At 56.1% G+C, this 14618-nt stretch overlaps 1 protein-coding gene across 1 annotated transcript in view; it reads right to left on the reverse strand.

The window, feature by feature from the left end:
- COL23A1 (collagen type XXIII alpha 1 chain) overlaps nt 1-14618 on the reverse strand; it is a 365686-nt gene that overhangs the window by 27113 nt on the left and 323955 nt on the right. The window contains 3 exon segments of the mRNA XM_033180209.1: nt 2052-2078; nt 3452-3478; nt 5742-5768. Coding sequence (XP_033036100.1) covers nt 2052-2078; nt 3452-3478; nt 5742-5768 — 81 coding nt within the window.

A 14618-nucleotide genomic window follows, 5' to 3' on the forward strand; every position in this document is an offset into this window, starting at 1 on the left:
AAATCAGCAGAAGTTCTCAACACCCACCACTCAGGTCTTCCTCTCAGTCTGGCATGGCCAGGGTCCTGATCAAAATGTTATAGCTCCAGCCAAAAGGGAAGGAAACTGTCAGCTTGGTTAGGTCACCAGGCATGGGTGGTGATGGTGACAGGTAATTCCTGTTTTAATCTGCACTGAATCAGGAAGAATTTGAAGACACCCCCTTAGCTCCCTGCTGTTCCTTTTATAAAGGCCCTCAGGCTGGGAACTACTGGCCTGGACTCTCCTTATTAAGACAGAAAATGGGCCTGACACTGGAGCAGGTCCTGGAGAGGGTCTTAGGCTCTTTCCCGGCCAGTCCGCCTGCTCCTCCCTCAGGGGTTGGATGGCTGAGGTCTAACCCTGCAAACTGGGGTGAGTTGGGGGTAACACAGCAAGTCATCAGGCCCAGACCCCCACTCAGGCAGTCTACCTTGAGGATCCGGCGATTGTACAGGTGATGGTCTCTACTTATAAAGCCTGGATTGAGCCGTGGGAAAACCATCTAGTCAGCAGACAGGTTGTGTGGTCAGAAAGGCAGGAAGGTGATTTGAAAAACCACAAGGCTTTTTGAAACCTGGAGGCAAAGCCACTTAACCAAGCCCAGAGAAAGGCAATTAGGTGATCAGGTGTGCAGACTCCTTCTCCAAGGAGGGCCGCTTACCAGTGGAACGCCCACCAGCATCCGTGTCACCCCCGGCCTGGGACGGGCTCCCGGCCTGGCTGCCGACAGCCTCCCGAGACAGCCTAACCCTAACCCAGGGGCCATGAGAGAGAATGGCAATTGGAGTCTTAAGCCACTATTTAACATTTTTTGTTTTTGGAGACAGTCTCGCTCTGTCGCCCAGGCTGGAGTGCTGTGGTGCCACCTCGTCTCACTGCAACCTCTGCCTCCCGGGTTCAAACAATTCCCTTGCCTCAGCCTCCCGAGTAGCTGGGACCACAGGCGCCCATCTCCATACCCTGCTAATTTTTGTATTTTTAGTAGAGACAGGGTTTCACCATGTTGGTTAGGCTGGTCTTGAACTCCTGACCTCAAGTGATCCACCTGCCTCGACCTCCCAAAGTGCTAGGATTACAGGCACAAGTCACTGTGCCCGGCCATTAAGCCACTAAACTTTGTGTGTGTGTGTGTGTGTGTGTGTTGGGGGGCGATGTTCCCGATGACTGGGACACTGGGAACATAGGGAAGGTATCCATGAAGATGGTTGGGGGCTTGGGAGGAGATCCACTCTTCCATGACCTCTGGGCCTCAGGACTTCTAGTCTGTTGAGGAGAGGGCATCCCCTTTGGATTATCAGCTCTACAAACCCACCAGGAAGCAAGCGGAAGGATTTTTCTCAGCAGCTAAAACTCAGCACAAGACCCTTTCTTTGACTGCAGAGCAATCTCACCAGCTTTATGTGGCTGGCACAGAGCAGCTGTGTCTGTGGGGCTTGGCCTGGCCAGCCCCCTTCCTTGCTCCTGCTCACAGCTCAGGGCCACAGAGGTACGAAGCAGGCGCCAGGCCAGCCAGCCCTGACCACAAGCTGCAGCCCAGCTCTCTGCACTGCTGCTCCCACTACCTTTTCATTCCCACAACAACCTCTTGGGGTGGGGGCTGTCCTCCCATTCACAGTTGAAGAAACTGAGTCTCAGGGAGCAAAGTGACTTGATCAGGGTCACTCAGCTGGCAGGTGGCAGAGCTGAGCTTTGAGCTCAGTTCTGCTGACCCCAGAGCCTTCCCTCTTTTAGGGGTGCCAGCTGTCCTCAGTCTCCAGTCTGGGTCATGTGCCAGCCCCACTGTTCGGCATCCACAGTGGTAAGCATGGAGACCTGGACATCTTCCAGAGACACCCACTTGCGCAAGAAGTGGCAGCCCCATGACCCAGGTCCCTGGGGGCTTCCACCGGTGCTATGGGTGGGGAAGGGGCCTCTTGGCCTTTCTGTGATGAGCTGCAGGGAGCCAGGACCCAGAAGCAGCACCAGTTATGCCTAATTATTAAGTCAAACAAACCATATGGGCAGTGAGGGAGGTCATGTCTGGTTCTTACCCGGGGGCCAAAGTCTCCTGGTGCACCCTAGGAACAAAAGACATGGAGAGGTATCACCACTGCTTTCATCATTTCTTACCATTTCCCATTGAGCATCTGTGCCCAGTGCTTCATAGACATGGTATGACTTAATTCTAACAAAAATAGCAGGCAGGCTCTATTTTTATTTCCATTTCCAATGAGGAAGCAAACACAGTGAGGCCACTTAACCTGCTCAAGGTCACACAGCTAGCGGATCCGGGGCTTGAAGGCAGGTGTTCCCTTATGTCGGGGCAGCCCCAGCCATTCGAGGCCCCCGGATATTGTGGAGCAGAGACAGCCCCTCCCACTGTGTCCTCTGGAAGGGATGCTAATGAGTAAATGCTGCTTTACACCACCAAGTTTTGGGGCAGTGCATTAAGCAGCAATAGACATCAAGACACCAATTCTCTCTGGTTTCAAAGCCCCTGATGGAATCACTTCTATGACATGGTGGCATCAGCCAAGGCCAGCGGGAAGGTAATCAGGCCACCTGCCAACTGCACTAGTTTCTCATCATTGGCAAGAACATTGAGACCATGACCTCATGCAATCTCTCCTGTGGCTCTGTGAGATTGGTCTTAATTTACAGATGGGGAAACTGAGGCCCACAGAGCCCAGCAACTTGGCCAAAGCCACACAGTTGGTGGTGGAGCTGGAATGCAAAGCCGAGGTTCTGAACACCAGCTCCCATGCCTCCCCATGGCTCCCTCAGCCCTGGTGGTTGGGTGGGAACCCTGCCTGCCCTGGCCTGAGCTGCCGAATCACAGCAGGGCCCATCTACGGCTCTCACCTCCCATTTCCAAATTCCGCGTAGGGGGTGGACGTGGTCCAGCCGTGGGAGCACCCAGCTGGCCCTGGCATATCTAGGCCTGCTCTGACCCCTCCCCTGATTTTACCGTGGGTAACAGAGGTCTCTTCTGTCCCCTTCTGAAGCACTTGGTCTCTGGTTTCTAGGGGCTTTAGTGCCTGATGCCAGGGAAGCCCTCCTCCCAGGGGCCACAGAGATAGCTCTCTGCCATGTCTTCCTGAGGGGTGCCCTTCCCACAGAGAATACCGTTAACAGTCATGGTTCAATCCCCCAGCCCTCCTGGCACCCCCTTCACCATGAAGTCCTCTGGACACTTGTCATTCTGGGAACACTGGGCCTCCGAGTTTGGTTATGCTTTGGTCCCAGGAGAACTCAGACTCAACTCTCCGTATTGTCAAGTGTAAGCCTTTTAGAAGGTAGGCACTGTGATTCCCACTCTACAGATGGGGAAACTGAGGCTCCAGGAGGGGCTGTGAGGTGCTCGAGGGCACACTGGAACTGCAGGTCGGAGGGAGGTTTCTGGGATTCTTCGCCTGCCTACCGCATCTGCACAGCCTCTGGTTTCACTTACCTTTTCCCCTTTCGGGCCTGGAAGTCCCTGGAGAAGGAAAGTGGAGAAAGAACAGGCCTGAGTGAGGGGCCTAGGCTCGCTCCCCTTCTGGCTTCCCTGGCAGAAGGGCCCGTGATGCTGAGCAGAACTTTGGGCGGCTGAGTGGAAAATTACACACGAGCTGTCAGCATCGGTGAGAGCTGCCCTGGCTGGCCCAAGGAAGCTCCACACCTCGGTCCTCAGCATGAGGGATATGGGGGTGACCAGCAAGGGCCCACTGGCATCCTCGCAGCAGAGAAAGGGGCACATGCACTGGCCACTCCTCCCAGAGAGCACACACGGTCCCCCACTGCTCAGCTCCCGCCCTGTCGTTGTCAGTGGGAGACCACTGCCCCCAAGCCATCTTTCTGGAATCTGAGAAGCAGGCAGTAGAGAGATTCTCTCTCCAGAGGCATTCTCTTCTTTTTTCTTTCTTATTTCTTCAAAAAAAAAAAAAAAAAGCATTCTCTTCTTTAATGGTAGCAGCTCCTTGGAGTATGGGCTCCATCTGTCCATCCCTGTATGAGTCATCCATCCATCCATCCATCCATCCATCCATCCACCCACCCATCCACCATTCATCCACCATTCATCCACTATCCATCCAACCACCCACCATCCATCCATCCATTCATCCATCCATCCATCCACCACCCACCAATCCATCCATCCATCCACCCACCCACCCATCCACTCATTCATCCACTATCCATCCAACCACCCACCAATCCATCCATCCATCCATCCATCCATCCACCCATCCACTCACCAATCCATTCATCCATCCATCCACCCACCCACCCATCCACCCATTCATCCACTATCCATCCAACCACCCACCAATCCATCCATCCACCACCCCCCACCCATCACCCATTCATCCACTATCCATCCAACCACCCACCATCCATCCTCCATCCATCCATCCATCCACCCATCCACTCACCAATCCATTCATCCATCCATCCACCCACCAATCCATCCATCCATCCGTCCATCCATCCATCCATCCATTCATCCATCCACCCACCCACCTACCCATCCACCCATTCATCCACTATCCACCCAACCACCCATCCATCCACCCACCCCCCCACCCACCCACCTACCCATCCACCCATTCATCCACTATCACCCAAACCCATCCATCCACCCACCCACCCATCCACCTCATCCACCCATCATCCACTATCCATCCTACCACCCACCAATCCATCCATCCATCCACCCACCCACCCACCTACCCATCCACCCATTCATCCACTATCCACCCAACCACCCATCCATCCACCCACCCACCCATCCACCCATTCATCCACCCATTCATCCACTATCCATCCTACCACCCACCAATCCATCCATCCATCCACCACCCACCCACCTACCCATCCACCCATTCATCCACTATCCACCCAACCACCATCCATCCCCCACCCACCACCCCCCATCCACCCATCATCCACCCATTCATCCACTATCCATCCTACACCCACCAATCCATCCATCCATCCACCCACCCACCCCCTACCCATCCACCATCATCCACTACACCCAACCACCCATCCATCCACCCACCCACCCACCCACCCACCCATTCATCCACTATCCATCTACCACCCACCAATCCATCCATCCATCCACCCACCCACCCACCTACCCATCCACCCATTCATCCACTATCCATCCAACCACCCACCAATCCATCCATCCATCTATCCAGTCATCATCCATCCACCCATGCATCTATCCATATATCTACCCACTCGCCCATCCACCCATCCACCTCAAATTACTTATTTAATTGTGCTCATGTCTCCCTGCTGTTTCTGCTGAGGATTGCCTGTGACCACAGGCTCCTGGCCCAGATGTTGAGAACTCAGCTTGATGCCCACCAGGGCAGTCTTGAGAACGTAGCGAGGACACTGTGCCTGTGTCTGCTGGAAGGGGCTTGCATGCTTTGAGGGCTGACTAGACCCCAGGGACTGTGCTGCCCACAGTTCTCCATAGGTCTGCAGCATCCCTAGGAGAGAGGGGTACATGTGCCCACTTGACAGACAAGAAGCCTCAGGCTTGGGAGGTGAGGAGGCCTCCCCTGGTCACCGTCAGCAGGTAGTGGAGCTAGATTTGAACTCAAGTCTGACACCCAAAAGGCTACTCTCTCTGCTGAACCAAGTTCCAGTGGCTGCTTCCCTCCAGTGCCTGGTGGTCACTCCCAGCCCCATGGTGGCAGCCCCAGCCCAGGACACCCTGGAATTGCCCTGTCATCACTTACGGGCTTGCCATCCAAACCCAGGGGTCCCTGGAAAACGAGAGAGAACACAGGTTACACATGGGGATGGCACTTCCTCCACGTCTTATGACCCAGGTGCATTATTCAGCGACAAGAAAACAAAGCCTATGGGAGCCCCAGGTCTGGGTTCAGTCCATGCGGCCTGGGGCTGAGGGAGGGGAAGGCATCTCTGTGTGGTCTGCTGCCTGGAATCCCTCCTCTAACAAGAGAGCCCAGTTCTTCTCTAAAGACCAACCCCCATCTCAACCCATGGGGTCTGGGTGGGCTGCTGGGGTGGGCACGTGACCACATTCCCTCCGCCAGGGTGACGGGGTCAGCGATGAGCCTGGGATCCAAGGTGAGCCATGAGCATCCTGCCTGGGACTTAATGGTGGGGCTTTAGGGGAAAAGGGCTCTTTTCCTCTGATGGGGCTAAGCTTGGAGCTCCCAGGGACCACCACACGGCTTGAGAATAAGCCAACAGGGAGGAAAGCAGAGCTGAGAGACAGAGAGAAAGACAGGGTCGAGGGCCTGAAGCTGAAACTACCCCTGCACACACCAGTTTGAGCTAATCAATGCTTTTGTTTTGCCTTCATTAAGTCAGCTTGAATTGAGTTCCTGTCATTTGTAACTGGCAGTCTTCAAGGCTCTTTGAACTTCCCACATTGCTGCAGCCTTTGCAGACAAAATAAAGCCAGAGAAAAGCCAAATCACACCAGGGCGGGTCCAGAGAGTGGGGGCACTCAGGGACCTCCAGGCCCCCTGCAAAGTCTGCAGAGGACCAGCTGCACAGCAGCCTGTGCCGGACACCCCTTCCCCTGTCCACCTACCACCCACTCAACAAAGCCTCGCCTAGCTCCCCTCTGTGTGGGAGTGGGGAGGAATCCAGCTGGCAGGGACTCTGGGACCAGGGATGCCTGGTCTCTGTCAGTTCCCTCTTCCTCCTCACCACGGTCCCCTCACCCCCACATACACTTCACTGTTGGCTGCAGCAATGACGCACACAGCTCCACACTTCTGAACCTTTGCACACACTGCCATCCTTCCCTTCTTTGTCCATCTTCAGCTCAGTTACCTCCTCTTCCAGGAAGGCTTCTAGGGTTTCCTCCTTCCCAGAGTCAGGCCATCTGTCCCTGTTCCCACCACGTATATTCTGTCACATGTGACATGACCTATTGTTAATGTGGGGTCTACACAACTCTTCCTCTGTGGAGTCGGGAAAAGGGTCTAATCCCTGTGCCTATTACTGGATGGGGCCTGGCAGGCAGGATGTGTCCGGGAAAACGTGTGCGAAGTCAAACCAAGGAAGTACGGCAAGAATGATAATGCCGCAAATGCGTGCACCGCATAGTAGAAAGTGAAGGAGGAGAGGTGGAGTGGAGGCTCTGTCAGCCCCTAGCCGGGAGGGCACATTGTGGGGACAGTAACGTTGGGGTATGTGGACCTAACAAGTGTGTGTGTGAGGGTGGGGGAGGGCACCATAGGCAAAAGAGAGCAGCCTGGCCAAGGCGGGATGGGGGACCCAGTAGGTGGTGGAGGAGCAGAGGGGCTGTGCTGGTCTCAGCGCCTCTCGTCGGCCCCTGACCTGTGGCCCCTGCTCAGGTTGTCCCTGCCTCTCTGGACTTCCACTGGCTGAGGACGGACTCCCGGGCCCAGCATCAGGGTCCTCCGTGGCTAGGGCCAGCTTCAGCCATTTGGTCACTCTGTGCCCCTGTCCGTCCCCGAGATCTCTGGCTTCCTTTCCATCTTCATCCCTCGGCTCTCTGTTCCCTTTGCCTGGAGTGCCTTCCCCGCGTCTCCACCTGGTAGCAGGCAGCTCATCCCCCAGGACAGCCTCCTGCTCTGGGAAGACTTTCCTGGTCTCTGGTTCTGGACACAGCTGGGAGCTGGCCCTGTGCCTGCCAGGTAGGAGGTAAGCTGCTGGCTTCCCCGGCTCAACCTCCAGACGGCCTCGTGTGGAGATGGCCCATCTGCCCATTCCCAGATGGTGTGGGAGTGGCTACTCCAGGTGGGGCTCGCGGCCAGGGCCTTGCTGGCAGTAGGAAACCAGGCGGTTCTTAAAAATTGGTGTCTAAGTGCTTCTGGCCACCAGTCTCATGGTCACTGAGGGTTTGGCCATCAGAGTGATGGCCTGGGGACAGCTGGGGTCCCAGGGGAGAGGGAGTGGGGGCATTCCAAAGCCTTGGGGTTTCAGGCCCTGGGGGCCCCAGGTCAGGGCCTCAGCCCCATCACAGGTGTAGTTCTAGGCCTTGCCATGAGCCTCCCAGGAGCTGCCCTAGCTGGACGGTGTCCTCTTGCCAGTTTCTAGCTGTCCTGATCCCGGGGGTCCACACCCCTAGGCCTCTGCCCTCGGTAGTACACTAAATTGGGCCCTGCCCCTTGTCCCCCTATTCCCTGACCCAGGTCCTACCGAGTGTCCTCAGGGTCACGTCCCACTACGCATCCCCACCCTGGACTTCTCCCCTGGGCCCGACCCCATACACATGGGCGCCAGTCCTTCCTGGGTCTCTTCAAGGAGCTCTTCATGGCCCCCACTCAGTCTCAATCACACAGCAACCCTGTAAGGTAGGTGTCATCCTCCCCCTCTTACAGAGAAAGAAACAGGCCCAGTGAGGGGAAGACCTTGCCTAGGGCCATGCAGCTGGAAAGGGTCTGGGCCCTGGGTCTCCATCCTGTCTGCACTGCAGGCCCCTGCCGCGGTACTGTCTGGCCTCCCGGCCACTCTCTCCTGCTCTAGGCCTTGCATACCTCTGTGAAATCCTCCCTGCTCCCACGGTCCCCTGGATGTGAAGCACGCACAAGCACAGGGCTCTGCCTTTCTAGAAGTGCCCGTGGAAGGGAGCCCAGGCGGTCCCCTTGGCCTCAACCCCAGAGGGAGCATCTCAGTGCTGCTAGCTGTTTCTGGAAGTGTCCACCGATCGAACCTTATTATGGCCACAGGCCTCCTGGCTCCTGAGCTGGACGCTGCCCTCTGCCAACCCAGGACTGTTCCTGGGTGTCACTGATGGTGCAGCCTTGGTCCCCAAGGCTTTCTGATGTGTGAGAAGCCCCGTCTATGACAGAAAACCAATTTTCACATCAAAGGCCCTGCCTGTATGTGTGATCACAGAGCCCTGGGAGTTTTTTGAGTGAATTCAGTTTCTAGCTTCCCAATAGAGGCAGAGGGATGGGTGTTCGCAGTGCTCTTGGGAGCCCCCACCGCGGGCTGAAGGGAAGTCAATTCCAATTCCGGGAAGCTGAGCCAGTGCCTGCAGCGGCACCAAAGCTCCCTGTGTGAGAACTGACAGAGCAGACCGGGCTGGGCCAGCCCCTGGGACAGAGCCGACCCACAGCCAGGATGACACCTGGGCAACAAAGCCGTCCCCAGGCCCCCGAGCTCTCTGTGAGGGGCAGTGGCTGACCTTGGAGAAGCTGCTGGGTGGGTGCGGTCACTGAGGAAGGGACTCTGAGGTAGGCAGGGAAGGAACAGCCTGGCTTTGGAGTCAGATGCACCTGCCTGGCTTGGGGATGTGATTCTGACCTCCCCTCCTGTCCTGGGGAAGTTGGGCCTGCCCTCTGGGCCGGGGGACCCTGGGCTGTGAACCTCCAGGGGATGGACCCTACAGAATGCCTTTCCCAAACTGGTGCCCCACAGCACACTGCCCTGCAGGCTTGCCTGGAGACAGGGATTCCATGGCTGAGTAAGTTTGAGAAACACTGGGTTACAGTCTGCGGAACAGGTTTCTTCCCTGAAGGGCTGTCTGAGCCATCATTTTACTTTGCGGGTCTTTAAAAGGACAGTGCTCCTTCCACCCCCGAAATGGGCTCAGTGGATTCAGCCTTAATGGACTCAGTGCCTGGCTGAGCCATAGCAAAGCAACTGAGGCGTGAGGCTGTGCAGACCATCCACAAACCAGGTGTTTCTACTGATGGAGCGGGGGCCGAGCCCGGCTCTGGGTGCTCTAGAGAGGAGGACAAGCACCTCAGGGTAAGGGCCTGGGCTGGTCTGAATGCAGCCATGGAACGCGTGGGGTGGGGGCGTGGTCAGGCTGGACAAAGGCATGGCAGGGCAAGTGTCCACGCATCGAAGCCCAAGGCAGGTCCTTCTGAGCAGAATGAGGGCTATTCTGAGCAGCTGGGCAGTCTGGAAGGGCAGAGCCCCAGACTGGGCGGGGGCATGCCTTGGGTGGTGGTGGTGGTGGAGGTCTCTCCTATCCAGGCAGCCCTCCCCTGCCCCAGACAATAGGGCACCGACCATCAGCTGTCCTGTTCCTCTCCCAGCATCTCCCACAGAAAGAGTGGAAAGTAAAATAGCTTGGGGAGGTTTACCAGCAGCTCACAGAGCAAAGGCCAGGGCTCAGCCTTGCAGGGCCCGGTTCAAATCCCTCTTCCGAGCCTCAGGTTCCTCATCTATGGATGTCACCACACTGTGCCTGGAGATGCTCATGACCATCCAGCTTGCTCCCCTGCCTGATCAAAGCCCTTGATTCCACCAGAGGTTTTCAACGCCTTCTGCCCTCCGAGAAACCCCACAGCTGTTCACAAGCCTTGGTTCTGCTTTAAATCACTCTTTCCCCGTGGAGATCAGCTGGGCTCCGGGATGTTTCCGGATGTGTGAGAAACAAACAAAGCTCTGGGCTGTACATGAGCAGGAGGCCAGGTGGCCAGCTGGCCTGGGACCCCGGATGGGCAGCCCTCCCCCAGCCCTGGTGCTGCCTCGGTCCCTTGCCTTGCTCAGGGACCAGAGTGTCCCCGAGCCTCGGTTTCCTCATTTGTGAAATGCAGGTCATGCCATTCTCCTCTCAAACAACAAGTTCAAGTAGGGTCCCAGGTCAGCGGCCTCTGTTTCCCAGACCAATGCAAGACGCAAGGCCCCACAGGCAAGCAGACACTGGATTAGGGTTTGCCCTGGCCCTGGGGGGCAGTGCTGGGAGCAACCCGTGTGTGGCCTTCCAAGAGGCCAGCAGCAGGATGCTGGACGGTGCCGCCAGCTCTGCCATCTGTGAAGCTGAGGCTTTGCTCTCTCCCTCCCTCGGCCTGTTGAGTATTTCCTAAGCCGGGTTCACAGAGCCATCTTTTGAGGCATATTAAACAAGTGTTGAAACCATCCCTATAAACTTTATACAATTAAAGAGGGAAGAAGGGAGGGGGAGGAACAAAAATAAACCAAGCTTGGCGGCCCACTCGGCATCATCATGAGGTCGGCACGCTCCCGACCCCTTCCTCGGAACTGGTTTCCAGCTGCCTCAGAATTGCAGGTTCTCTTACAGGGTCATGGTTCCCCTGAACTGCTCTGTAGATGGAAATTTGAATGTGAAAAACTACCCTTTCCCTTTGAGATATTCTTTCAGAGCCTGCACACCAGTGAAACTACAAAGTCAGCCGGTCTGAAGGATCCCACGGGAGCTGATTCACTGAGGAGTGCAGTCTCCACATCCTGCTGATTTCAGCCCCCTGCCCTGGGGTCTCCTCCATCTCCTTGCTGGGTGCCCTGCAATCATTAAACCCTTTCTCTGCAGCAAACCCTGCTGTCTCAGTATAATTGGCCTGGTGCTAACGCAGTGGGCATTTAAACCTGGTGGTCCTACAACCGTGTGGCTGAAGAGGGGAGGTTTCCCGGTGAAGTACATTTGGGATGTGGAGGATGGTGGCTCCATCCCTGGAGTGTCTTGGAAAAGCCTGCGCTGACCCTCTTGCTCTATGTCAGGGAAAGGTCCAGCGCTGGCCCTGTCCTCCTGACTCTGGCCCAGCCCTCCCCAAGATTGGCTCCAGCATCTGCTGAACTGAACCAAATCAATAAACTGGCTGCGTTTAGATGCAGACAGGAGTAAACGATCAAATCGGCCAGAGCTGGGTGCCTGTCTTGCTTTCTGGCTGTAATTAATGCTGATGGCTCCTGTCAGGGAATGGAGCCCTCAAAATGCACTAGGACGAGGCCCCTGGAAGAAGGGCTTACCAGGATTATCAGGCCAGGGCCTAGTAATTATGCTCCAGATGTTGACAATTCATCAAATTACAAGGCTGGTGGGGCCTGGGGTCCCAGGCTGGGAAGTGCACATTCCTGCGTGAAGCTTCCCTGAGCCTCATCCCAGCTCATCAGAGCCGGCTGGTGGAGGAGGGGTGGGTGGGCAGCCCCCCTCAGGGCGGGTCAGCACCATATGGTCCTGATTTCTCAGCCCAGGCTCTTTGTACACATATGAGCTGCAGCAAGACTGTCCGGGGCTTAGCAATTTCCCAAACTCAAATTCTTTGTGCTAGGGAAAGGGAGAAAGGACCCTCACAGTTAGGTTCAGCCCAGCTGTCGCTGGTGCCCTGAGGGTGGCACAGTGTTCCGCCTGGAGCGCTTCTTCCTGGGACCTAGGGCACTTTGTAGAGTGGGCTCTGTAGTGACCTCTGCACCTCAAGTCAGCAAACTGTAGGAGCTTCAGCTGGGTGGGGTCCCAAGAGCTTGCACCAAGGCCAGAGACTTGCCCCTCAGGTGCTCCTTGGCCCTGCTGGGGCTGCCTCCCTCTGTGCTGCTCATCTGTGACGTGAGGGGCTGGAACTGGGCAATGTCTTTCCTGGAGCCAGGTTTTATTTGATCCGTGCAGTTAAAAGAATCCAGACTGGGCATAATGACTCAGGCCTGTAATCCCCGCACTTTGGAAGGTCAAGGTAGGAGAATCGCTTGGGTTCAGGAGTTTAAGACCAGCCTGGGCAACATAGTGAGACTCCATCTCTAAAAAAAAAAAAAAAAAAAAAAGAAAAGAAAAAAAGTTGGGTGTGGTGGCACATGTCTGTAGTTCCAGCTACTCAGGAGGCTGAGGCAGGAGGATTGCTTAAACCCTGGAGGTTGAGGCTGCAGTGAGCTATGATGGCACCATTACACTCCAGCCTGGGTGACACAGCGAGACTTTGTCTCAAACAAAAAAACAAAGAACCCCAAACCGAATGAATTAGTCACAACATTTAAAAATTGCAACCTTTTACATAAACATCCAGAGTTTGGGCTTTTCTTGAAAAGCTGGGAGATCTCGTAGACCCTGGCCCACAGGCTCCACCCTTCCCTGTGGTCTCACACCTAACCCGCTGCCCATGGCGAGGTGACTCGCCAGCTCTGCAGGGCATCTGATCTGTAATCCTTGCCCTAGAAAGTCTCCCAGGGCCCTCTCACCTCTACGATGCTGTGAGACTGTGAAACCAGCTGGCTTCTATTCTGGGGAGAGGGCCTGCTCCGTGATGCCCGAGTGTGCTGGAAGTAATTACACGTATGTCCATGTCACACATCATGGCTAGCAGAGGTGGTGTTTACAGCACTGTGCCTTTGAACTGATCCCAAAATACCTGCTGAAATGACACATTTGCCCGTGAATGGTGGGGAGAGACATGATTACCTGTCAGGTATCAGAAAATACTGTTCCTCATTAGGGTGGCAGAGAGGAAAAAGCTTGGCTCCCACAGGGTGAGGGAGGATGGAGGATGGGACCGGCGGGCAGGGATGTGTCTGACTGAGCTGCCCGGGTCACCAGCTCAGGTACAGCGGGCTGTTCTGATGGAAGGAAGTCTGGGGGAACACACGATCAACTCATTTTGGTGCCAGCTATGGATGGGGTGGAAATCTGGAGAAGGAGCAGCAGCTGACTGGAAGCATGACCGTCACAGAAGGGTGACTGCTACAGCGTGGCCTAACTCTGTGAGGCGGTCTAGAGGGAGACAGCATGACCAGGGCAGCTCACAGCACACACCGAGGCTGCAGTCACTCTGCCTCGCCTGTGGCCCCTGGACCACGCCCAGGCCAAGCTCTGCCCTCCTGCCCCACTCTTGCCTGCCAGGGCCTCTCTCATGGGTGGTTTCCCAGCCTCCCTGAGAGCTGCCCCCTAGGCTGTGGGGTGGGCCTTCCTTGGTTTCCACAGACAATTGTCACCCACTGGTAAAGAACTGGTTGAAACCCTTAAAAATGCAAAAGTTTTTTATAGAATTTGGATTTCCAGCTTCTCTGGAAATGGTGGAAGATGTGGTAGTGGTGACTGCATGGGCGGAACTGCACCCCGATGGGACAGGTGCCCCGATCCAAGCCCTGCCGTTTTCTCTGCTCTCCTGCGCCCAACCAACCTCACCTATTTTCTCACTTGCCGGCCGCTGCAAGCGTCGGTGAGCCCATGAGCCTGCAATTCTAGCTCAGGTCCATCTCTCCAGTCCTCCCACCCCTCTGGGCCAGTCTCTGCCAGCCTCCCTGCCTACTGCCCCACATACCCATCCTTCCTGCACAGTGAAGGAGCAGGGCACATCCTGATGATGATGTCCTGCCCCGTAGACCTTGGAGTGAGCTGTTGAATTTCCCTGGAGCCCGTTTCCTCCTCTGGAAACGGAGTGTGCTGTGGATGGAATGGCTCCCTGGATCTGGGCTCACGGCGGGCAGCAGAGGGAGGCTGGGTTGATGAGAGTAGCTGCGATGCGCTGGGCCAGCCCTGGGGCAAATGAAGCCAGGGGACAGAGTGGAGCTGAAGCGATGTGGGCCCTTCCCTCCCTATCTAGATGTCACTGGCCCTGACCACAGGCCGGCCAGGCAGAAGCCTCATCATCCCCATTTCACAGATGAACATCTGGAGCTTGGAGAGGCCAGGATACCAGCCCAAAGCTTTGCTCGAGCCCTGTGCCCTTCCTGCTGACTGCCCCTCCTCTGGCTACTGTAGCACCCGGAACACCCTCACCCACTGCCCTCAGGGCAAAGCTGTACCCCCGGCCCGGCATTGAAGGGCAACCTCTTCCTTCCAAGCGGCTCCTTCCAGATTCACGTGTCACCTCCTCTGAAGAGCCTTCCTCAGCTCCCGCCCCCTCCAGTTTCTCACTTATGGACTCATTGCTCTGTCTTCTGCCACCTCTCCTCCCACAGTGACCATCCACAAGGCTCCAGTGCCCACC

This window comes from Trachypithecus francoisi, unplaced genomic scaffold (genome assembly GCF_009764315.1).
Source record: "Trachypithecus francoisi isolate TF-2019V2 unplaced genomic scaffold, Tfra_2.0 Lachesis_group2, whole genome shotgun sequence".
Classification (NCBI taxonomy): domain Eukaryota; kingdom Metazoa; phylum Chordata; class Mammalia; order Primates; family Cercopithecidae; genus Trachypithecus; species Trachypithecus francoisi.